The sequence below is a fragment of the Capricornis sumatraensis genome, chromosome 5 (genome assembly GCF_032405125.1).
Source record: "Capricornis sumatraensis isolate serow.1 chromosome 5, serow.2, whole genome shotgun sequence".
NCBI classification, from domain to species: domain Eukaryota; kingdom Metazoa; phylum Chordata; class Mammalia; order Artiodactyla; family Bovidae; genus Capricornis; species Capricornis sumatraensis.
Genome location: NC_091073.1, coordinates 109,329,373 through 109,354,308, shown reverse-complemented (window position 1 = coordinate 109,354,308; position 24,936 = coordinate 109,329,373). Strand labels below are relative to the sequence as shown.

Sequence of the window (24,936 nt, the reverse complement as noted above, 5' to 3'; positions counted from 1 at the left end):
TTTTGTGTTTCGTGTTAGAGAATGTTCTGATTTACATGTAGCTGTGTTTTACATGTAGCTGTCCAGTTTTCCCAGCACCACTTATTGAAGAGACTTTTTTCTGCATTGTACATTCTTGCCTTCTTTGTCCTAGATTAATTGACCATAGGTGTGTGGGTTTATTTCTGGGCTTCCCGTTCTATTGATCTATATTTCTACTTTTGTGCCAGTACCATACTGTTTGGATTAGTGTAGCTTTGTAGTTTAAAGTCAAGGAGCCAGCCCCATTTTTCTTTCTCAGGATTGCTTTGGCTATTCAGGGCCTTCTGTATTTTCATAAAAATTAAAAAAAAAAAAAAAGTTTGTTCTAGTTTGTTGAAGAATGCCATTGATAATTTGATAGGGATTATATTGAATCTGTAGATTGCCTTGGATTGTGTAAGCATCCTGATAGTGCTGATTCTTCCAATCCAAGAACATGGTATATCTTTGCAGCTGTTTGTGTTATCTTCAGTTTCTTTTATTAGCGTCTTATAGTTTTCTAGAGTACAGATCTTTTGCCTCCTTAGGTAGGTTTATTCCTAGGTATTTTATTTTTTGATGCAATTGTAAGTGGAATTGTTTCCTTAATTTCTCTTTCTGATCTTTTGTTGTTAGTATATAGAAATGCAAGAGATTTCTGTATTAATTTTGTATCTTGTAGCCTTACTGAATTCATTGATGAACTCTAGTAGTTTTCTGGTATTACTAGCATCTTTAGCATCTTCTATGTATGGTATCATGTCATTTGAAAACAGAGACAGTTTAACTTCTTTTCCAGTTTGGATTCCTTTTTTTTTTTTTTTTTTCTGTTTGCCATGGCTAGGACTTGCAAAGCTGTTGAATTAAAGTGGCAGGAGTAGACATCCATTCTTGTTCCTGATCTTAGAGGAAATGCTTTCATGTTTTCACCACTGAGTATGATGTTAGCTGTGGGTTTGTCATATATGGCCTTTATTATGTTGAGGTGGAGAAGGCAATGGTACCCCAGTCCAGCACTCTTGCCTGGCAAATCCCATGGACAGAGGAGCCTGGTAGGCTGCAGTCCATGGGGTCGCTAGGAGTTGGACTCGACTGACTTCACTTTCACTTTTCACTTTCATGCATTGGAGAAGGCAATGGCAACCCACTCCAGTGTTCTTGCCTGGAGAATCCCAGGGACGAGGGAGCCTGGTGGGCTGCCGTCTCTGGGGTCACACAGAGTCGGACATGACTGAAGCGACTTAGCAGCAGCAGCAGCATGTTGAGGTAGGTTCCCTCTGTGTCTACTTTCTGGAGAGTGTTTGTTGTTTTTTTTTGTTTTTATTTTTATCATAAACTGGTGTTGAATTTTGTCAAGAGCTTTTTCTGCATCTATTGAGATAATCATATGGTTTTTATTCTTAAGTTTGTTAATATGGTGTATCACACTAATTGTTTTGTGGATATTGAAAAATCCTTGCATCCTTGGCATAAATCCCACTTGATCCTGGTGTATGATCTTTTTAATGTATTGTTGGATTTGGCTTGCTAGTATTTTGTTGAGGGTTTTTGCATTTGTATTCATCAGTGATGTTGGCCTGTAATTTTCTTTTGTGTGTGTTGATTTTGTCTGGTTTGGGTATCAGGGTGATGGTGGCCTAATAGAATGAGTTTGGGAGTGTTCCTTCCTCAATTTTTTTGGAAGAGTTTCATAAGGATAGGTGTTAACTCATCTCTAAATGTTTGATAGAATTCACCTGTGAAGTCAGCACGCCTTGGACTTTTGTTGTTGGGTTTTTAAATGACAGTTTCAGTTTCAGTACTTGTGATTAGTCTGTTCATATTGGCTATTTCTTCCTGGTTTGTCCTTGGAAAAACATCTCATTGTGACTTTTTTTTTTTTTTTGTCTTTGGATGTAGAGTATTTTTTTTGATAGGTTCCAGTCTTTTTTTGTTGATAGTCGTTCAGCAGGGAGTTGTGATTTTGGTGTTTTTGTGAGAGGAGGTAAGCTCAAGTCCTTCTACTCGGTCATCTTATCTCCCTCTCGTATGTTGAATTGTTTTACACCTTAGGAAATTTTAAAAAGCTGTAAATCCCTCACTTAGGTAGATCCTTCACTCCCCATTTGTTGACATTTTGCTGTATTTGCTTTATCCTTGTAAAGTCAGTTCTACCATGATGTGAAATATGCATTTCTAAAAACCACTGTGCTAAGCAAATCCTGCAGTAAAAACCATAGCGTTTCTGGGGAAGATGGGGTGAGGGGCACAACATTTAAAAACCTCTTGAGTAACACTTGAAAGTTAGGAACATAATAAAAAGTGGTAGGACGACTGTACGTATATTAAATAGTTAAGAAATACATCACTACTTTAAATATGGCACTCTACTTAAAAAGAAAAAGACCTGTGGTTTGCTTACGAAGGTGGTTGTGGGAAGGGTGGGGCTTGTGAGTTACTATGAAGCAGTGGAAAAGGGCTTTGTGAAACTGGGTGGAAAGTCGTAGCACTAGAGGAGATAAATGCAGCTCAGGACACACTTGGTGAACCGAGGTAGCAGGCAGGGGTTTGAGTACTGTGTTGGGATTCATCTTGTATATTTCTGCAGCTGGGTGCAGTTTTCTGTACGCACATTGTAATCCTTGAGATCAAAATCATGTATCAGCACACATGAAATTCTCTGTGATCAAACTGTTAATATGTCGGTTGCTTTGGAACAAATTCCGCCAGCATTATAGCAGAACTGAGGATGTATAGACATACTTTTTTTCTGAACTGTTTGAAATTAACTTGCAGGCATCATGGCATTTCATTTCTAAATACTTAAGTATAAATCTCCTAAGAAAAAGGCCATTACCCTGCCTAAACCACAACATCGTTTCTACCCCCAGGATAATTAACCTAGGTTAGTTCATTTATTAGCTTTTTTAATTAATACATTTTATTTTTAACAGTTTTAGGTTTATAGGACAATTAAGCAGCAAATACAGAGTTTCCATATCATATACCTTCTTCCCTTACCCACCCACCTACATTGCCTGTTATTGACATCTTGCATTAGTGTGGCATATTTGCTACAATTGTTGAACCAATATTCATACATTATTATTAACTGAAGTTCATAGTTTCATTAGGGTTCATTCTTTGTGTTGTACTTTCTCTGGGTTTTGAAAAATGCACAGTGTTAGGTTATCTACCATGACAGTATCATGCAGAATAATTTTACTGCCCTAAAACTCCTCTGTGCTCTGATTATTTATCCTTGATTATCCCCAGATCTTTTTTTACTGTCTGTAGATTTTCCTTTCCAAAATGTCATATAGTCAGGATTATACAGAATATATCTTTTTTGGACTGGCTTCTTTCACTTAGCAATATGCTTTTAAGAAGTTCCCTCCATGCCTTTGTGTGGCTTGGTGGCTCATTTCCTTTTGTTGTTGAATGGTGTTTTGTTGACTCAGATGGTTAAGAATCCGCCTGCAATGCAGGAGATCTGGGTTTGATTCCTGGGTTGGGAAGAACCCCTGGAAGAGGGCACAGCAACCTACTCCAGTATTCTTGCCTGGAGAATCCCCAAGGACAGAGGAGCCTGGTGGGCTAAGGTTCATGGGGTCACAAAGAGTTGGACACGACTGAGTGACTAAGCCCAGCACAGTGTGTTTTATATGGATATCCTTCAGTTTTTTTAATCCATTCACCTTTTTGAAGGACATTTTGGTTGCTTCCAGTTGTAGGCAATTGTAAGTAAAGCTGTTGTAAACATCAGTGTACAGGCTTTTGTGTGGACATAAGTTTTCAACTCGTTGGATAAATACAAAGGATGCTGGATTGTGTGGTACGCATATATTTGATTTTGTAAACTAAACTGTCAAACTGTCATTCTAAGTGGCTGTACCATTTTGCACTCCCACCAGCAGTGGACAAGGTTTCCTGTTGATGCACATCCTTGTCAGTATTTGGTGTTTTAGCGTTTTGGATTTTGACCATTCTGTGTGTGCTTAGTCACTCAGTCCTGTCCAACTCTTTGCGACCCCATGGACCCCTGTCAGGCTCCTCTGTCCATGGGGATTCTCCAGGTGAGAATACCTGAGTAGTGTGTAATACAATCTCATTATTTTAATTGGCAGTTCCTTGATGACGCGATACTGAGCAGGTTTTCATGTATGTGTTGGCCATCTACATATCTTCTTTGGTGAGATGTCTATTTAGATATTTTGTCCATTTTTAAAATTGAGTTGTTTTCTTATTGTTGAGTTTTAGGAGTTCTTTGTATATTTGGACTTAAGCCTTTATCAGGTATGTTTTTGCAGATATTTTGCCCCATCATGAGTTTGTCTTTTTATTCTCTTAATAGCATCGTTCACAGATGAGAAGTTTTTAATTTTAATGAAGTACAACTAACACATTTTTTTTCGTGGATGATGCTTTTGATGTTGTATCTAAAAATATTGCTAAACCCAAAGTCACCTAGATTTTCTCCTATATTCTACAAGTTTTATAATTTTGCATTTTATATTTAAGCATACTATTCATATTGAGTTACTTGTTGTGTAAAGTGTAAGGTCTGTGTCTGGATTCGTTTTTTTGCATATGGATGTTCAGTTGTTCTAACACCACTTGTTGAAAAGACTGTCTTTTTTCCCATTTTATGACCTTAGCTCCTTGGGCAAAGATCAGTTGATTGTATTCATGTGGGTATATTTTGGGGCTGTCTATTCTGTTCCATTGATCCATCTGTGGCAATGCCACACTGTCTGGATTCCAGTAGCTTTATAGTCAGTCTTAGTTAGAATCAGGTAGTGTTGGTTCTCTTCAGTATCGTGCTGGCTAATTTTAGCCTTGTGCCTTTCCATGTAAACTTTAGAATTAACTTGTCAATATCCACAAATAGCTTACTGGGGTTTTCATTGAGATCACATTGAATCTATTAGCATTAGCAAATGTGAAATTCCCTGTGTGCACATTATTCTCGATATATATCAACTGACACAAATTCAGGAAGCATTGTATCAGAACTTATTAAATGCAGATATAAACTTTCCCTCAACCATTTGAAACTAAATGCCGACATGACTTCACTCCTTTCAGTATAAACGTCCTGAGAAAAAGGACGTTTTTCTACCTAGCTACAATATCTAGGACTTCCCTCGTGATTCATTGAATGAGACTTCACCTTCCAGTACAGGGGGCACAGATTCCATCTCTGGTCGGGGAGCTAAGACCACCCATGCTTTGCAGCCAAAAGACCAAAACATAAAACAGAAACAATATTGTAACATATTCAATAAAAACTTTAAAAACAGTCCCACATTAAAAAAAAAAAAAAAAACTAAAAAACCCCACTATCATTACTACTAGCTTTTTAAAATCACGCTTGTCCTCAGTAAAGCTGGGTTTTTGTTTTTGTTTTAATGTTCATCCTGTCCACTGTGCTCTGTTGGGATATAAAGATAAACAAGCAGAGTTCCTGCCTTTAAGAAGTCCAGTCTCCTGGGGAGACAGACATCTAAGACAGTGATTGTATTAGGCTGGGATGAGGGCCATAGTAGATTTATCTACTTTCCTTTCATTCAAGGAGTATGTCAGCAGAAATGTTCTTTCTGTGGGATAAAGAACTGTTCCCAGAGTGGTGTCCAGGAGTCCACACTCCATTCTGTGATTCGGCCTGACCGTGATGGACCTTCCTTCCCAACTGAGAGGGGCTTGCATCCATCTAGCAGAGAAGGATGCAAATAACAGAGTGTCATTCCCTTCATCTGATTCTTTCAATTTCTGTGCAACGAGGGTTGCCCAGGCACAGAAGAATAAGAACGAAGCTTTGAGAACTGAGCTGAGGAACTGGAGGCTTTATTCCTCAGATCAGCTGTATTAAGCTGTATTAATATATGTATTAATGTATATTAAGATATATGTTTGGCCATGAATACCAGAAGTGTACGTGCTCAGTGGCTCATTCATGTCTGACTTTTTGCGACCCCATGGACTGTAGCCCGCCAGGTTTCTCTGTTCATGGGATTTCCCAGGCAAGAATACTGGAGTGGGTTGCCATTTCCTTCTCCAGGGGATCTCCCAACCCAGGGATCGAACCCAGGTCTCCTGCATTGGCAGGCGGATTCTTTACCACCGAGCCACCAGGAAAGATGGATACCAGAGACCCAAATTAACAGAGACTTAATCAATAAAAAAGTTCAGCTTTCACTTAACAGGAGATCGGCAGTCCAGGGCTGGAGTGCCGGCTCAGCTCCATGAGGTCATCCAGGGACCTAGACTCACGCTCGCTGTCGTTCTGACCTCCCTTCCATGATATGTGGGCAGATGCCCTCACCTGAGTGATGCGAAATGGCTTATCTCTACATCCACATGCCAGGCAGTAGGATGGAAGAAGGGGGCAGCGTATGCCTTCCTTTTAAGGCATGCTTTAGAAAGACTCACCTAATTTCTGTCCAGATCCCATTAGCCAGAATTTACTTGTGTAGCCATACCTATTTACAAGAAGGTACAGAGAAACATAGTCATCATTTGGAAGACCATATGCCATGCTAAAGGGCTTCCCTGCTGGCTCAGAGATTAAAGCGTCTGCCTCCAAAGCGGGAGACCCGGGTTTGATCCCTGGGTCGGGAAGATCCCCTGGAGAAGGAAATGGCAACCTACTCCAGTATTCTTGCCTGGAGAATCCCATGGACGGAGAAGCGTAGTAGGGTTACAGTCCATGGGGTCGCAAAGAGTCGGACACGACTGAGCGACTTCACCTCACCTCACCTCACCTCATGCCGTGCTAAGAATAAGTTCTATCCCCTATAAGAAAGGTAGAGTGATATGTACTAAGGGTCAACTTGCAGCCCCTTATGTACTAGTATTTCTTTAAAAAAAAAAAAGCCTTCTATAAGATTGAACCCTTAAGATGCTACTTAAAAATAGGTTTATCAGAATAATTTTGGAACTTTAAGCATAGTATTGATCTCATAGATATTCATAATGCAGAATAACATTAAAGGCTCTGAGAATTTCTGCAGTAAAAGAATGTGTCTGTTTTTGTTTAACCTGAAAAATCCCTTAATATATATATATATATATATATATATATATTGCTGAAGTCCTAAGCTTTGGGAAACACTGCTTTGGGAATTATTGAAGTTGTTTCTTAGTTTGCAGCAATGCAAACATTTTTACAAGACTTCCACTCCCAGGGATTTTGTCAGCAGAAAGGTGTGCACGTTGTGTCAGTCAAAATCAAGGTTTAGGTAAAGAAAGAGAACCACTGGAGATGAATACAGGGATTTACTGCAGAGACTTGATCTTGTGCATTTGTGGGAGCTGGGTAGATAGTCTGCATAAGGCTGCTGTCTTTATATCTGATTGAGGTCTCTTGAGTAATGCAGTTAGAAGAAATTTTAAAAGGAGAATAAGCTGGAACTCACGAGAGTGGGTGAGATGACAAGTCAGTCTGTCATTGCCTCCAGTTCTAATGACGTGGTGTCCTGACCTGGTGATGCCGATGCCCTTCACTGTGGAACTAAGCGCACACCTGGGGTGTGAATCAGAAGCTGAAAGAGGATCTAGGGAAAGTGGATCCATAAGCAGCAGACCTCATGCCCCCGGCCCCCACCAAAGTGTGATGAGCCTACAAGATAAGCACAACAGGTATCAGCTTACCTGAAGCTCCCTCACTGACCTTCCCACACAAACATAATATGGCTACCGCTTCACTTCCCCTTCCCAGTCTCAACTGGAAACGTACAAAGAAGGGAATTCTGAGAAATGTGTATTAGCCCAGCTGGGTCATGCGTTACAAAGCTACTGCATATGGAGACACCAGATGAAAAGTATGGAATTGTTTACACCAGTGCTGTTTCTAATGGCTTCAAATAAGAAATAAGCTAAGTGTGCGTCCACAGTTAAGTAGATACATAAGTTGTGTCACTAGCATAGGACGGAAATAATAAATGAACAAATAATTGCTATATGCATCGCCATGGATGAATCTTGCAAAAAATATGGAGCAAAAAAAAAAGACACGAATACAAATGATGATTCAGTTCAGTTCAGTTGCTCAGTTGTGTCTGACTCTTTGCAACACCATGACTCGCAGCATGCCAGGCCTCCCTGTCCATCACCAACTCCCGGAGTTCACCCAAACTCATGTGCATCAAGTCAGTGATGTCATCCAGCCATCTTATCCTCTGTTGTCCCCTTCTCCTCCTGCCCCCAATACCTCCCAGCATCAGGGTCTTTTCCAAGGAGTCAACTCTTTGCATGAGGTGGCCAAACTATTGGAGTTTCAGCCTCAGAATCAGTCCTTCCAATGAACATCCAGGACTGGTCTCCTTTAGGATGGACTGGTTGGATCTCCTTGCAGTCAAAGGGACTCTCAAGAGTCTTCTCCAACACCACAGTTCAAAAGCATCAATTCTTCAGCGCTCAGCTTTCTTCACAGTCCAACTTTCACATCCATACATGACCACTGGAAAATCCATAGCCTTGACTAGACAGGCCTTTGTTGGCAAAGTAATGTCTCTGCTTTTGAATATGCTATCTAGGTTGGTCATAACTTTCCTTCCAAGGAGTAAGCGTCTTTTAATTTCATGGCTTCAATCACCATCTGCAGTGATTCTGGAGCCCCCCAAAATAAAGTCTGACACTGTTTCCCCATCTATTTGCCATGAAGTGATGGGACCAGATGCCATGATCTTCGTTTTCTGAATGTTGAGCTTTAGGCCAACTTTTTCGCTCTCCTCTTTCACTTTCATCAAGAGGCTTTTTAGTTCCTCTTCACTTTCTGCCATATGGATGGTGTCATCTGCATATCTGAGGTTATTGATATTTCTCCCAGCAATCTTAATTACAGCTTGTGCTTCTTCCAGCCCAGCATTTCTCATGATATACTCTGCATAGAAGTTAAATAAGCAGGGTGACAATATACAGCCTTGACATACTCCTTTTCCTATTTGGAACCAGTCTGTTGTTCCATGTCCAGTTCTAACTGTTGCTTCCTGACCTGCATACAGGTTTCTCAAGAGGCAGGTCAGGTGGTCTGGTATTCCCATCTCTTGAAGAATTTTTCACAGTTTATTGTGATCCACACAGTCAAAGGCTTTGGCATAGTCAAGAAAGCAGAAATAGATGTTTTTCTGGAACTCTCTTGCTTTTTCAATGATCCAGCAGTTGTTGGCAATTTGATCTCTGGTTACTCTGCCTTTCCTAAAACCAGCTTGAACATCTGGAAGTTCACGGTTCACGTATTGCTGAAGCCTGGCTTGGAGAATTTTGAGCATTACTTTACTAGCGTGTGAGATGAGTGCAATTGTGTGGTAGTTTGAGCATTCTTTTGCATTGCCTTTCTTTGAGATTGGAATGAAAACTGACCTTTTCCAGTCCTGTGGCCACTGCTGAGTTTTCTAAATTTGCTGGCATATTGGGTGCAACAGTTTCACAGCATCATTTTTTAGGATTTGAAATAACTGGAATTCCGTCACCTCCACTAGCTTTGTTCGTAGTGATGCTTTCTAAGGCCCACTTGACTTCACTTTCCAAGATGTCTGGCTCTAGGTGCGTGATCACACCATTGTGATTATCTGGGTCATGAAGATCTTTTTTTGTATAGTTCTTCTGTGTATTCTTGGCACCTCTTCTTAATATCTTCTGCTTCTGTTAGGTCCATACCATTTCTGTCCTTTATCAAGCCCATCTTTGCATGAAGTGTTCCCGTGGTATTTCTAATTTTCCTGAAGATCTCTCTAGTCTTTCTCATTCTGTTGTTTTCCTCTATTTCTTTGCATTGATCACTGAGGAAGGCTTTCCTATCTCTCCTTGCTATTCTTTGGAGCTGTTCAAATGGGAATATCTTTCCTTTTCTCCTTTGCTTTTGGCTTCTCTTCTTTTCACAGCTATTTGTAAGGCCTCCCCAGACAGCCATTTTGCTTTTTTGCATTTCTTTTCCATGAGGATGGTCTTGATCCCTGTCTCCTGTACAATGTCATGAACCTCTGTCCATAGTTCATCAGGTATGCTGTCTATCAGATCTAGTCCCTTAAATCTATTTTTCACTTCCATTATATAATCATAAGGGATTTGATTTAGGTCATACCTGAGTGGTCTAGTGGTTTTCCCTACTTTCTTCAGTTTAAGTCTGAATTTTGCAATAAGGAATTCATAATCTGAGCCAGTCAGCTCTCTAAATGCAAATGCTGATTGCATTTATGTAAATTTCAAGAACAGCAAAGCTCATTTGTGGTGTTAGAAGTCAGGATAATAGTCTTGAGAGAGGGTTAGCGACTTGGATGGGTTTCTGCTGTGCTGATAATGTCCTGCTTCTTGGTCTGGATTCTGCTCATCCAGGTATGGTCATGCTGGGAAAACTCACTGTGCCGCATAGGTCCGATCTGTGCACTTTTCTGAACTTATCCTTCAGCACAATGTTTAGGTGCATTAATGTTTTAACAAGTCATTGAGTGCTCATGGACATGCTGGATTAAAGGAAGGGAATTAAGTTAGGGAGAGTTGAACCCTCGTATGGAGCGGCATGGGGGCACGGAACAAGGTAGCAGATACTAGAAGAAGCAGATGAGTGAGAGGACAGGGTCTGCCAGAGGGTCATTGCAGGCTGTCCCTCTCCTCAGCTGGACATCTGTTGCCATCATGAAGGGCAGGACTCTGGAGACTTCCCTGGTGGGCCAGTGGCCAACACTCTGTGCTCCCAATGCAGGGGTTTCAGGTTCGATCCTGACTAGATCCCTCAGGCTGCAACTAGAGGGCCTGCATGCCAGATCAAAGATCGAAGATCCTGTATGCTGCAACTAAGACCTGGTGCAGCCGAATAAATACATACATATTATTTTTAAAAAGAGTTGGGACCCTGTACACAGGAGGCTCATCAGAGGCAGCCACATGGCACAGATCATAGATCTGGAGTAGATCCTGTAGATTTGGAGTGGGTCTCAGCTCGTTTGTAAGTTTCCTGGGTTTCCTGAGGCATGACACAGGGTGGAAGCCACTGGACTAAAGAGACAGTAGACATGGACGCTAAGGCATGTCGGGGGACCTTGACGCTGGAAACCTTACCTTTCTCCCCATGTTTACCCCAGCATGCTTTTTCTTGTCTTTAACCCTGACAAATACATTGGTCTAGACTTTCTGTTGTGTGAAATCATAACTCCTTTTCCCATGCTTTTTGTTTTAGCTCATCATTGGGGTTTATGATTCCTCTCTTGAAAATAAACTACTTGAAAGGGCCGCAGACTGTGAATATAGGATAGGCTGAGTCCCTGTGATGCCCGCCCTGTTCAGGGTGGGTTGTATACAGGTGGACCTCTGATGCCCTAAACAGTTATCTGAAAAGTATTGTTGTCAGGGATTATTAATGGTATTTCTGTTGCCTGGGAAATTAGGGTTTGCCATGTTGATGAGCAGTTCGTTCTAAAGTGAAATCTTTACAAGTTATCTTAGTATTTTTATTTGGAAAAAATTTGAATATGCAAGAAAACAGCAGGGAATATTCTGTAGTGTCCTCTCAAGCCTCTAGGAAACACTGGTTTTGTGAAATTCTCTGATTCTCTCAATCTGATGGAGGCTTGTCATTGCTACATTCTAAAATCCCATATTATACTCTGTCATGGAATTTAACATAACACTTCCAGAGCTGTGTTCCAGTCTCCTTGTTTATCTCTTTATCTGGCCCTGGAATCTAATCTGTTTGAGTTCAGGGACTATGTCTTATTTGACTTATAGCTCCAATGTCTGGCTCAGTAGAAACTCAGTAATTAGGGATGAGTGAAGGAGCCCTTGACTTCTGGAAGCAAAGAACTGGTGTCTGGACCTTGGAGAAGAGCCTCATTTGAGGAGGGAGGAGAGTTAGGGAAGGCAGCAGAGCTATACTGGCCAGAGAAGAAGGAAAAGAACCAAGACAGTGTTCCATCATGAGAGTCAAGGGGAAAATGGGAGAGGTTACTGAGGAATTATCAAATGCCACAATGAAACCAATGAAGATTTGAATTGAAAAGAGTTTGGGGGACTTCCTGGTGGTTCAGCAGATAAGACTCTGCACTCCCAGTGCAGGGAGGCTCAGGTTTTACCCCGGGCTGGGCAACTAGATCCCTTATGCTGCAACTAAAGATCCTGCATGCCGCAACTAAAACCTGGCGTGGCCAAATAAATATATTTTAAAAATAAATTTAAAAAAGAGTTTGGAAGTTTGTCAAAATCATTAGTGGCTATAGAAAAGCAAGATGGAAGCAGGATCCTGAGGGGTTAAGGAGAGAGTATGAGGCCAGGAAATGGAGGTAGAGGGTCAAAATATGCACCTGGAAGTGAGGCTACAAAAGAAAGGAGATTGGGAGGTGGCCAGGCAGAATGGCAGAAGCAAAGCCAGCAGCCTCGCTAGGAAGAACTGTGTTCATTCAAAGGCAGAGACCAGAGGTGCCTTCAGTGCCCATCTCCTGGCCTGCAGGATGACTCAGGCACTCTGCCAGCCTGTGGCTGGTGGAGGGATGAGCCTGCAGTTTAGTGGCTGAGTCAGCAGTTCATTTACTTGGAAGCCATATGGGTTCGGCCCTGCACTAAGCCCTTCAAATTATTTTGTCTGTTTTAAACGTGTATCTTCCCTTCCCCGCAGGAAACATGGTGGAATGGTGCTTACCCCAAGATATTGACCTTGAAGGTGTGGAGTTCAAGTCTATGGCCAGCGGATCCCATAAAATTCAGTCTGATTTCATGTAAGTAGCGCTGATTGCCAGTCTGCCCTCCACCGTTTCCGCTCCTCCTCTGCTTTCCCCAGAGAATAAGAGCTGTCATCAGGGCATCTTCAGGAAGTGTGTGTAAATGTCCTGAAAATATATGTACCGGTTTGTGTTTTTATATCAGGTTTGTAACAAGAAGCTCCCAAGCTTTTGTTAGGTTCTCATGACCCCAAAACGTTAAGAACTCCTGCCATAGAGGTTCTTGCCTTTTCTAAGAAATGATTGATCCTCATTTGAGGTTTGGCTTTAATAATGGAGTAGACTTTTGGTTCCATTTGGGTTAACTCAAGACATGTATGTGCTAAAACTTGAAATTTCAGCTCTAAGTAAGGCCAGTTTGTAGTCCTGTGTGGTTAAGATTCTTGTGAGGAGCAACTAGAACCTAAGGGTGACGGAGTAGCTTTCATCTTCTCATTGGGCTGAAACCATGACAGGCACAAGTGTGAGAAAGGGGAAGGAAATCAAATGACAGCTCTGGTCAAATGTTCTATTAAAAACATCAGAGACTCAGGAAGTGAGGAGAGGATCAACCCGGTTTATGCTAATAAAACAGAGGGCACACATCAAGTCAGCTGTTATGCAGGAAAGAAGGCTCAGGGTCACAGGCAGTTGATCTGGGGTCAAGGGCAGCTGAACAGCAGTCTTCGTGGAGAGCAAGTCCTGACTCCAGTGGGACGACGCTTAGTGAGTTCCAGTTTTTTTTTTTTGAGCCTTGATTGTCCCATCTGTAAGGTTGAATGGCTTGAGCTCATTGTCCCCCTGAGATTTTAAAAAAGATTTTTCTCAGGCTGAACTTTCTCATGTAGAGCCCTGGACACAGTTACATCTTCTATTTGGGATGCCTCTCAAGGGATTCCCAGGTGGTCCTGGTGGCAGGGAACCTGCCTGCCAATGCAAGAGACATAAGAGATGCGGGTTCCATCCCTGGGTCTGGACCATCCCCTGGAGGAGGGTATGGCAACCCACTCCAGTATCCTTTCCTGGAGAATCCCCATGGACAGAGGAGCCTGGCAGGCTACAGTCCATGAGGTCGCAAAGAGTTGGACACGACTGAAGCGTCTTAGCATGCCTCTCAAGGGAAAAAAACAAAATTTCCGATTTTGAGCTATGCTACATATTGGGTCTCTTTTAGCTATTTCCGGAAGGGGCCCTTCTTCGGCCTGGCCTGCTTCGCCAACATGCCGGTGGAAAGCGAGCTGGAGCGTGGCGCCCGAATGAAGTCTGTGGGCATCCTGTCTCCATCCTACACCCTGCTGTACCGGCACATGCACTTCCTGGAGAACCAAGTTCGGTGCGTGTCCCCCAGACAGGGGTGGGAGGCGGCGGGTGATGGTGATGAGCCCTCAGGGTTAAAGGTCGTGCGTCAATCAGAGCAGTAGGTGCCTCTCCGGGAACTTCCGTGGCCACGTTTCACGCCTCCGGCGGTGGTCCTTGTGTTTCAACCTGCGTCCTGTGTACTGATCCTTCATACTCGATTGAGAGCTGGGGTCGATTTTGCTTTCAGTTTAACACTATTATCAGTTTTGTTTAATTTGTTGACAGGTACAGTGATCTTTGCTTCCCTTCAACCACAGTTATGACCTCTTTGCCCCAGGCAAAGAGACTTTCAACTTTTTTAAAAATTTATTTTTAATCGAACGATAATTGTTTGCAATATTGTGTTAGTTTTTGCCATATATCAGCATGAATCAGCCATAGGTATACATATGTCTCCTCTCTCTTAAACCTCCTTTCCAACGCCCACCCTCAACTCTTTTAAGACCTCATCATTTATTAATTTAGAGTAATCCTTATCATGGGAGAGGATTAATAGGAAGGGAATTTTTAACAGAAGCTGCAAAACTGTTACTATTTCGTATTTTTTCCCATCATGTGAGTAACCTAATTTTATTTCAGATTTTTGGGGGAGAAATCACTAATCCCTGAAGCATTGTTAAAATGTTAGCACATTTGCCTCTTTTCTGGTATGCGTGTGTGTGTGTGTGACTTTAAAAAATTATTTATATACTTGGCATCGTACACTATACATACTTTTACATCCTATCCTTTTAAAATATATCATTATTTTAATTTTTGACATAACTGTCTTTCTTGATCATCATCTTTGAAAGAATATGAAATGTAGTTTGTGGGGAAAATATTTATTACATAAAAATTAGTTAAAAGTACAAATGAATTTTAAAAATTCTCCCAAATCTTAGCACTCAGTAAGACGAGATATCCATTGTCAATATTCAGTGAATGTCATTCTAAAACACATAATTTTCCAAAAGCAGGATTGGTTTAATGTATTTGTATATATCAGAGGAAAAGAGTAAGTGAAACTGAAGAAACTGTCAAACTTTAAGTGAATATTTTTTTCACAGTAGGATGTATTGTTTCTTGGAATAGTCCTCCCAAGTTAAGACAAAAGACTCTGAAAAACATGAAGCTACAGTATTATTCTTATCGAGAGATGGCATGTATACAATAAAGTGTACAAAGCTCTGTGCAGGGGTCACTGGTGCTTTTAGGTTGTTCGAGGTGTAGACAGTCAGGTATCTTGTACCTTTCCCCAGAGCTCCTCCCCTACTGTCTTTCTTGACTTTATATAGTGTGAGGTTTATCACATTTGGTTCTGTAATCATAATTCCCATGACGCTTAAGTCTCATTTATATGTCTACAACCACATCCAGGGCTTAACTGTGACTTGCTGAGCTCCTGATACGTTTCCTGGTTGGTTGGGTTTTGCCATCAAGCACTTTTTTTTTGTCATAAAAGGATCATGGATGGTGCCTTCTCTGAAATCTTGCATGCTTGATGGTGTTGGTCTTTCCCCTTTACTCTTTGCTGGGTTTAGGATTCTTATATCTTTTCTTTTTTCTTCTCAGGATGCTGTAACTATTGCTTTGCTGTCTCCTGATATTGGTTGCTTCAGAAAAGTCTCTTTTGTCTAGGTCCCTATAGATTCTTTATCTGAACTGTTTCTGAACTGTTTTTTTTTTTTTTCTTTTCTGGAATAGTTCTTGCTTTTTGATCTAGAGACATGACTTTCAATTTCAGGAACTTTTTCTTCTACCATGAAATACTCAACTTTTCCTCTGCATTTTTCCTTCTTCTTCAGCAACACCAGTTATGCTCAGGTTTTCTTGCCCTTGTCATACGTATTTTTCATTTTGATGGTTTAAAAAAATTATTTATTCACCTTTGGCTGCACTGGGTCTCCTTTGCTGCGCGTGGGCTTTCTCCGGTTGCAGCGAGCAGGGGCTGCTCTGGTGGTGGTGCACGGGCTTCTCATCGCGGCGGCCTCTCTTGTCGAGGAACACATGCTCTCGGGTGTGAGGGCTTTGGTAGTTGTGGCTTGCGGGCTCAGAAGCTGTGGCGCGCAGGCTCTGTAGTTGTGATACACGGGCTTAGTTGCTCCACGGCATGTGGGATCTTCCTGGAGCAGGGGTCGAACCCGTGTCCCCTGAATTGGCAGGCGGATTCATAACGACTGGGCCACCAGGGAAGTCCCTGGTGATTATTTTAATTGCTGTCGAATGTTAGAGCTGTCCCATTAATCTACACCAGTGTTCCCTGTGGTTGAGCAGTTGGCATGTTTCTCATTTTTTAAAACTGTTCCTCTGCATTTTGGAGCTGTGATAAATATGTTTCTGCATTTGAAACATTTCCTCAGTTTTGTGTCTCAGAATTAATCCTGAGGAAAAGAACATTTTTATTGGGATCTTGACACTTTTAAAAATTTATTACTCCTTTTGAAAAATTAACTTCCCAAGGAGGCAATACATTCTCATGGTTCAAAAGCCCAAAATTATAAGGAGGTATTATGTTAGAGTCCTGGCTAAATGGTGGTAACAGAGGCCCTGGAATACACTGGTTCCAATAAGACAGAAGATTCTTCTGCATGGAATGGTCTAGAAGTAGGCAGGTGGTCAGGGTGGGCAGCCTGCTGTTCCCACAGTCATTCGGGGCCCACAAAGCTTCTCTGATTGTTCTGCCAGATCCTAGGAGAGGTTTTTTGTTCTCAGGTGTCCTTCTCACCTGTTCAGAGCTGCTCACCACCTCGAGGTCTGCATTGCAGCCCACAGGTAGGAGGGAAAAGCCAGGAATTCCACATATAACTTCTCATAACCCAGGTCAAGTCTCCAATCACAGAGACACAGCTGACAGCGAAGGACACTGGGGAGGGTCGTCTCTAATTGGGTGGCCTTGTGACCGGTTAAAACTGGGGGCTCCTTTTCTGTATAGGAAGAAGGGTTTTAGGGGAAATTTTAGCAGCCTCTGCTTCAATTTGCCCCCCTGGCAACCCCAGTATCTGTGTGTACTGTCCTTCCCACACACAGAGCACATTCCTTCCATCCCGAGACATCAGAGTCTCATCCAGTTAATGCTGGCATCTAAAATCTAAGGTTTCTGTGTGGTTCCTCAGGACGTGGTTCCTCAGGACATGGTTCCTCTTATTCCTAAAAGCTGTGAAAGAACAGTCAAATCCTCCACTCCCCACCTCCCAAATGCAACATAGGAGATAGAGTAGGAGCCATGATACAAACTCCTGCTTGAAAATAAGATTGAGAAATACGAGCAGTCGTTAGTTCGTAACGATAATGGAATTCTGCCCAGCAGGGATGGCAAAGACGCCCTGTAGTCACAGAGCAGGAGCTCCTGGCTACACCTTGGTTCTGCTCACTAGAATCCCCTTGTCCATTTTCCTCCTTGGCTCCCCTCTTTGCCTTCTAGGGGATTCTTTATCTGTTTCCCACTGTAACTGCTTTTAAATCAAGCTTTGGAGAACTTTGGAGAAAGCTGCATAGCTTAAGAACATGTTTCCTGTGGGTGTAGGTCTGGAAGTCTAGTGATTTCCTTAAGGGACCAGAAAAATCCTGGGCTTATACAAGGCCAAGCATGCGGCAGTCCAGACCCCTCAGAACTCAGCAGGCTTCTGGTCTGTTTGCTCTCAGTCCCAGATAAAAATATCCACTGCCAAACATCTCTTCTGGGTCTGAGCTTTTAAGTCAGTGGACTGTGGAGTAGTTACTGGTCTTTGCTTGTGGCCAACCCATCTTTGCCTCATTTTAATGGCAACGGTCTTGAGACTGTAGCCTAAATCTGATCTTTATAAATGAACTGATGCTTATGTCTGGCGGAGAATACTTAACTGGAGAATTTCTTGGAGGCTTTGAGAGAAATTCTTACTTCCTGCTTTTTGGGTCCAGAGAAATTGGTTTTTCCAGTCCCATTGGGTCCCAAATGTTTTGAGTCTCAACTAATTCATATTGTGGAACTCAGAATGTACACCCTTATGCTATATTTATTTCTGCTTGCACACTGACCAGTTCTTGCTTATTTTCATCTTAACTCTTGTAAGTAGCTCATTAAAAACATCAAGGAGCCGGCAGTGCTCTGTTTCCCACTGTTTGCCCTAAAGGCACAAGTTCAGATGACACATGGCTTGTCTTATAAGTTACTGACATTCTAGCAAAGTTTTTTTGCTGCAGTAATAACAAGGATTACCAGCTTGTCAGTCCGCAACATTTATTTTCTTACCATTTTCCCTTGCCAGTTGCTAAACCAATGCACGATTGTTGATCATGGAAACTCATATCTATCATTTTCTACTTTAGCTCGAGTTCAGGCTGTTTCTGTAAAAAAGAGACCCAAAGTACAGTGACAGGTCTGGAGACAGAAGTACAACTTTTCTGGCATATCATCCCAGAAAGAGGGAAGTAGTCCGGTGTGGTAGGCTTTGCTCCACTGGGTCATTTCGGGACCCGAGTCTTTCTGTTTTGTATCCTGCCATCTCCTAGAATATCGTCCTCACCCACATGGTAAAAACTGATTCACCGTTAGCAGGTCGTGTCCCAGGCTGCCGGAGGGGGAACAAGGCAGAAATCCTAGAAATTGAACACATAACTTCTGCCCACATTTCACTGGCCAGGCTTTAGTTACTAGCCCCACCTAGCAGCAAGACAGTCTAGGAAATGGGGTATTTAACTGGCTGGTCATGTGACCGGCTACAATTTGAAAGGTTCTATTACTAAGGGAAGAAGAGAGTGCAGTATCAACTACTGGCATTAAAAAGCAAAGCGTTCACCGAGTTCCCACATCATCCAGTAATCCCGGTCACCACTGCTCATCTCCCATGTGTTTTTCCTAAGCCTGTGTTTGTGCATATACAAATACAAATGTACATTCTTATTTTCCCCCTTTCATACAAAAGATAGCATATTATACACGTTATCGGCACCTTGCCTTGTTCATTCAACAGTATATCTGGGAGATCTTTTCATATTCATACACAGACACCTTCTTCACTGTTTCTCACAGTTGTGTCACAAAAGGACCATGCTTGCTTTATCAGGTCTCTTCAGTTCAGTTCAGTAGGTCAGTCAGTCGTGTCAGACTCTTTGCCACCCCATGGACTGCAGCACGTCAGGCGTTCCCTGTCCATCACCGACTCCAGAGCCTGCTCAAACTCGTGTCCATCGAGTCAGTGATGTCATCCAACCATCTCATCCTCTGTTGACCCCTTCTCCACCTGCCTTCAATCTTTCCCAGCATCAGGGTCTTTTCCAACGAGTTAGTTCTTCGCATCAGGTGGCCAAAGTACTGGAGCTTCGGCATCAGTCCTTCCAATGAATATTCAGGACTGATCTCCTTTAGGATTGACTGGTTTGATCTCCTTGCAGTCCAAGGGACTCTCAAGAGTCTTCTCCAACACCACAGTTCAAGAGCATCGATTCTTCGGCGCTCAGGTCTCTTACTGATAGACATTTGGTTGTTTGCAGTCTTTTGCTGTGGTGCTGCTGCTGCACCGGATACCTATGAGCCAGTATCACTTCACACACGAGCAGTGTATGTGGACATTAAGTTTCTAGAAATGAAACTGGTGATTCAAAAGGCATATGCATTTCTAATTTTAATAGATACTTTCAAATTGCTTTACACAGAGATTGTACCATTTCGCATGCCCAGCAGTAATACAGGAGAATACTGTTTGCTCACAGCATTGCCCACACTAAAATACAGCTTTTGGATTTTGGGCATTCCGATGCATAAAGCACAGTTGTTGCTGTTCTCTAAGTCATGTTTGACTCTTTTGTGACCCCATGGACTGTAGCCCACCAGGCTTCTCTCTGTCCATGGGATTTCCTAGGCAAGAGTACTTTGAGTGGGTTGCCATTCCCTTCTCCAGGGGATCTTCCCGGACCAGGGATCAAACCCACATCTCTTGCATTGCAGGCAGATTCCTTGCTGCCTGAGCCACCAGGGAAGTCCATTAACACATTATAAATTTACATTTTTCTTAGGAGTGAGGACAAGCCCCTTTTATGTGCTTGAGCCATTTACATTTCCTTTTCCGTGAACTGTTCCTAGACTTTGCTACATTATTTTTTGGTCATGGGTCTTTTCTTATTAATTTCGAGTTCTTTGTACAGGATGGAGGTGTTATTCTTTGTGATATAAATGGAAAATATGTTTCCACTTTTTCGTTTGTCTGCTTCTTCAGGCTGTGCTAGGTCTTTGCGGCTGCCTGGGCTTTCCTCTAGTTGCTGAGAGTGGGGGTTGCTGTCCGGCTGGGTGTGCAGGCTTCTCACGGCAGTGCCTTCTCTTGTTGCAAAGAACAGGCTCACAGGGCCGGTGGCTCCAGCAGGCGCAGCTCCTGGGCTCCAGAGCACAGGCTTCGTGTTTGTGGTGCATGGGCTTTGGCGCTCCGTGGTACGTAGGACCTTCCGAGATCAGGGATCAAGCCCATGTCTCCTGCAGTGACAGGCGGATTTTTTATCCCTGAGCCACCAGGGAAGCTGCTGTCATTTGTCTTTTAACATTCCTTTTTGTTTGTTGTGCAGATTTTTCTTCATTTTTTTTCTTCACTGAATTCAGTACTTTTGTATGGCTTATAGATTTTGAATCATAACTAGAAAGGTTTTCCAGCTTGATGATTAAAGAGAGCTGAGGTAACACGAGAGAAGGACTTGCATGAGAGCGTATGAGGAGAAGAGAAAGCATGGTGATAAAAGCCCAGGTGTAGCCAGGGATAATACATGATTGTGGCCGTGACTTCTAGAAAAATTAACTAGACTTGATTTTCTAAAATACTCAATCTATGTTTTATACTTATTTTTATGTATGATATCTTAACCTTTTTTTGTTAGCATTTCATCTATAACTCTTGACCTCTCTATCTCCCTAGTCTTTTCTATGATTCTTTTTTTATTAATCAGGAGATATTGGAGAACTATTTTATAATTGTAAAGGATTAGTTGGAAAAATGAAGAGGGCATGTTATAAAAGGGACTTAAACACATAACCACATTTTTGATCTTGCTTAGATCATGATAGGATCTACCAACTATAAAATAACAGTTAGGGGACAGTTGATATAATTTGAAAGTGGACTGCGTATTAGTTTGTGTTAGAGGCATTATTATTTTGTTGGGTGAGATAATGGCATGGTAGTTACATTATTTTTTACAAAGATTTTATTAGTTAGAGATGCATACTGTATTTATGGGTAAAATGTTAAAAGGGATCTGCTTTAAAACATTTCAGGAAAAAGAGTGATGGGCATTGGGAAGGATAAAGTATAGCTTTAACAACCATATTGATCAAATATTGACTGTTGTTGAAACTAAGTGGTGGATAATGGGGTCTATTATTCTCTTCTTTCTACTTTTTGTGTATGTTTGAAATTTCCATATTGAAAAATTTTAAAAGACTAAATAGAAAATTAACATAGAGTTATTACGGAAAACTGAAAACCGGGCAAAGGCTAACGGGTTAAAAACGAACATGATCGCACCAGCCAGACCTATCTGCTGTTAACATTCATATCCTCCTGGTCTTTTTCCCATGTGTAAATATGTACATACACATTAATTTTTTTAAAAAGAACGTTGAGGTCACTCAGTGTCTAAATTTTCTAACTGAAAGATATTTAACCTTTTAATGTATCATGAGTACTAGTCCTTCTCATCATTCTGGTGATTTCCAAACATTTGGGGAAGATCTCTGGAGAAGGAAATGGCAACCCACTGCAATATTCTTGCCTAGAGAATCCCATGGACAGAGGAGCCTGGTGGGCTACAGTCCATGGGGTCACGAAGAGCTGGACACGACTGAAGCGACAGAGCACAGCACATCAGCATTTCATTGTATAGATGTATTTCACTGTTCTATTTTTAAGATTTTTTTTTGATGTGGCCCATTTTTATAGTCTTTATTGAATTTGTTACAGTATTCTCTTTTATGTTTTGGTTTTTGGGGAGTCATGTGGGATCTGAATTCCCCAACCAGGGATCGAGCCCACACCCTCTGCACTGGAAGGTAAAGTCTTAACCCTTGGACCACCAGGGAAGTCCCTGTTTCACTGTTTTGGGGCTTTTAGGTTGTTCTTATTTTTCACCCCCATGAACATGAATATCCTTATGAATAAATGGTTGTTCGTATCCACATACAGATCTTTAGGCCTTGATCCTGGAAATGGAACCATTGGGTTGGAGGGCACATCCAGGGTATGCAGTTTTACACAAATGTCAAGTGGCTTTCAGAAAGATAGTACTGCACCAGCGATAAACAGGAATGCCTGTTTTTCTGTACTTGCAAGGCCAGAAGACAGAGTGGTTCAGACCGGTCATGAGTGTCAGGAGTGAAGAAGTGTCGCTGCTGTGCAGAGGCATCCCTGATGCTTACACTGGGCGCGTGATGGCCCAGTGTGCTGGGGGAAGGCAGGGTTAGTCGCAGTGAGTGTCGGTGTGGCCGGACAGCTTATGCCATATTAGGTGAAGGGGCTGTGGGCCTACGCAGCAACCCAGTGTCTGGTTCTTGAGGAGAATCCTTGATGTGGCCCAGAACCACGGCTTGGATCAGTAGCTCAGACTCTGCCGGTTGCTCTCTCTTTCATGCTGTCGTGTCTCGTGGGCAGTTCCCATGGCACTTGGCGTGTGCTTCATCTCTGTATCGTATAGATCGCCCTCCTGGACCATCTTTGAAACCCAGCTCATCTTCTAAACTCTCAGGCTTGTTTCAGTACTTTTCGGTTTATCTTGGTGTTACGGTTTGATAATCATTCTTGCTCATGGCAAAATCTATATGGTGTTTACATTTTGAGGCCTTCATAAAACGGCTGTTTAACACCTGTCTGGGAACTGCCAGTTTATATTTATGTCTGTGTCCGTTTCCATACTCCATGTCGTTGCTTCATTCTGTTCCATCAGCCAGCGGTATCTTAGGCTGTCAGAGGACAGGATTCTGAAACTACCTGTTAGTGTAAGAGATTCTAACTTCGTAGTGAGCTTTTCTTTAGACTCTTGGTTTAAGTATAGAGTTTAATGGAGTCAAACAGGTAAGACTGTTAATTGAGAAGCAAATCAGCAAACAGTGAACCTAGAAAATATAGCCAAGATAATAGGATTAAAAAGACGAGAAAATGCTTCCCACTGTTCCTTTTAAGGAAATTAGGTCCTAATAAAAATACCCTTGAACTTAATTGTCTACATGCTATTTTGTAGTAATCAAGCTTTTGTCTTTTTGACATATCCTTGAAGGGTGTCTAAAGTCTGCCATCTTCTCAGAATAGCTGGACACAGCTTGGCCCTCATGGATTTCCCCTCTAGACTGTGAACATTTGTAAGAGTGAAAGAAAAGATTATAGGGACTTCCCTGGTGTTGCAGAGGTTAAAGCATCTGCCTGCAATGTGGGTGACTTGGGTTTGATCCCTGGGTAGGGAAGATCCCCTGGAGAAGAAAATGGCAACCCACTCCAGTATTCTTGCTTGGAGAATCCCATGGACGGAGGAACTTGGTGAGCTACAGTCCACGGGTCGCAAAGAGTCGGACACAACTGAGCGACTTCACTGGTGGTCCAGTGGTTAAGGTTCCACACTTCCAATGCAGGAGGTGTGGGTTTGATCCCTGGCCGGGGAACTAGATCTGACATGCTGTGCAGCACAATAAAAGAAAACCAGAAATGATTATAAGCACACACACCCTCAGAGTCATTTATTATTATATTACACAACTGCTGCTTCGTGCAAAGGTTAAAGTGTAGGAACCTCCCAAGTAGAGAGCTGTCACTCAGAGAGGAGTTTATTTTAGTAATGAATTTTTGGGGTGTACCTGATGATTTTTTTTGTTTTGTTTTGTTTTTAAATGTAAATTTGCCTAAAGTTCTCTTCCAGGGCTTGCCCTGAATCTTCCCGTTTCCCCACTGTTTCCAAGCCTTCCCTGTGCACCTGGCTAGACTGCCCATATCCTGAGGAGGAAGGAACTTAGTTTTTTCTGTGCTGTGCTCAGTCCCTCAGTCACGTCTGACTCTTTGCAACCCTGTGGACTGTAGCCCGCCAGGCTCCTCTGTCCGTGGGATTTCCGAGGCAAGAATAGGGGAGTCGGTTGCCATTTCCTCCTCTAGGGCATCTTCCCACCCAAGAATCAGACCCAGGTGTCCTGCATTGGCAGGCGGATTCTTTACCACTGAGCCACCTGGGAAGCCCGCCAGGTGTTCTATAAGAAGCTGAAATATATCACCAACTGTCCTAGGCACTTTTTCTACTCAGCTCCATTTACACCTCACAATAATATTGCAGTGGTGCTGCTATCTACGGGAAGAAAAGCAGATTTTGGAAAGTTCAGTAATGCCACTGAGCTCTCACAGTGACAGAGTGGCAGCTGTAGCCTTGACATCAGGAGCCGTTGGTCCCTCGGGAGCCGGGATGGGTGGGGCGCAGCAGGGTACCTGGTGGACAGTGCAGATCTTGAATCTGAGTATTGCGTGCCGGCGTTTGGGCGAAGCCAGCAGCGACAGGCTGGGGGCATTGCTGTCCAGTCATCATTGTGCCAGGGCCAGCTGTAATTAGGGAAGCCTCCCCTGGCTCAGTAAAGCTCTATTTTGATTCTCTTTCAGTGTGGTATGATGGAAATTGTACAGTTCTAAGGTAATTTAAATGGACTGAAAAAGTTTTAGTTGTTTTCTTTTCCATTTTTCCTTCTGTTCGTGTCCGAAGCCTGCTGTAACAAAGTACCACAAACTAGGTGATGACTGAGAACAACAGAAATGTATTGTCTCACAGTTCTGGAAGCTGGAAGTCTAAACTCAAGGTGTCGGCAGGCTTGGTTTCCTCCCAGGGCTCTGAGAGAAGCTGGTGGTTGCTCCTCTCTGGCTTCCAACAGTCTTGGCTGTTCCTGGCTTGCAGATTTATCGCTCCGGCCCTTCACTCGCACATGGTGTTCTTGTGTGTGTCTGTGCGT

The 24,936-nt window shown here is 42.5% G+C and overlaps 1 protein-coding gene across 1 annotated transcript in view; it reads left to right on the top strand.

Moving 5' to 3' along the window:
• Window positions 1-24,936, top strand: part of DENND11 (DENN domain containing 11) — a 44,591-nt gene that overhangs the window by 8,287 nt on the left and 11,368 nt on the right. The window contains exons 2-3 of the mRNA XM_068973347.1: window positions 12,587-12,686; window positions 13,843-14,001. Coding sequence (XP_068829448.1) covers window positions 12,587-12,686; window positions 13,843-14,001 — 259 coding nt within the window. The remainder of the gene's footprint in view (window positions 1-12,586; window positions 12,687-13,842; window positions 14,002-24,936) is intronic.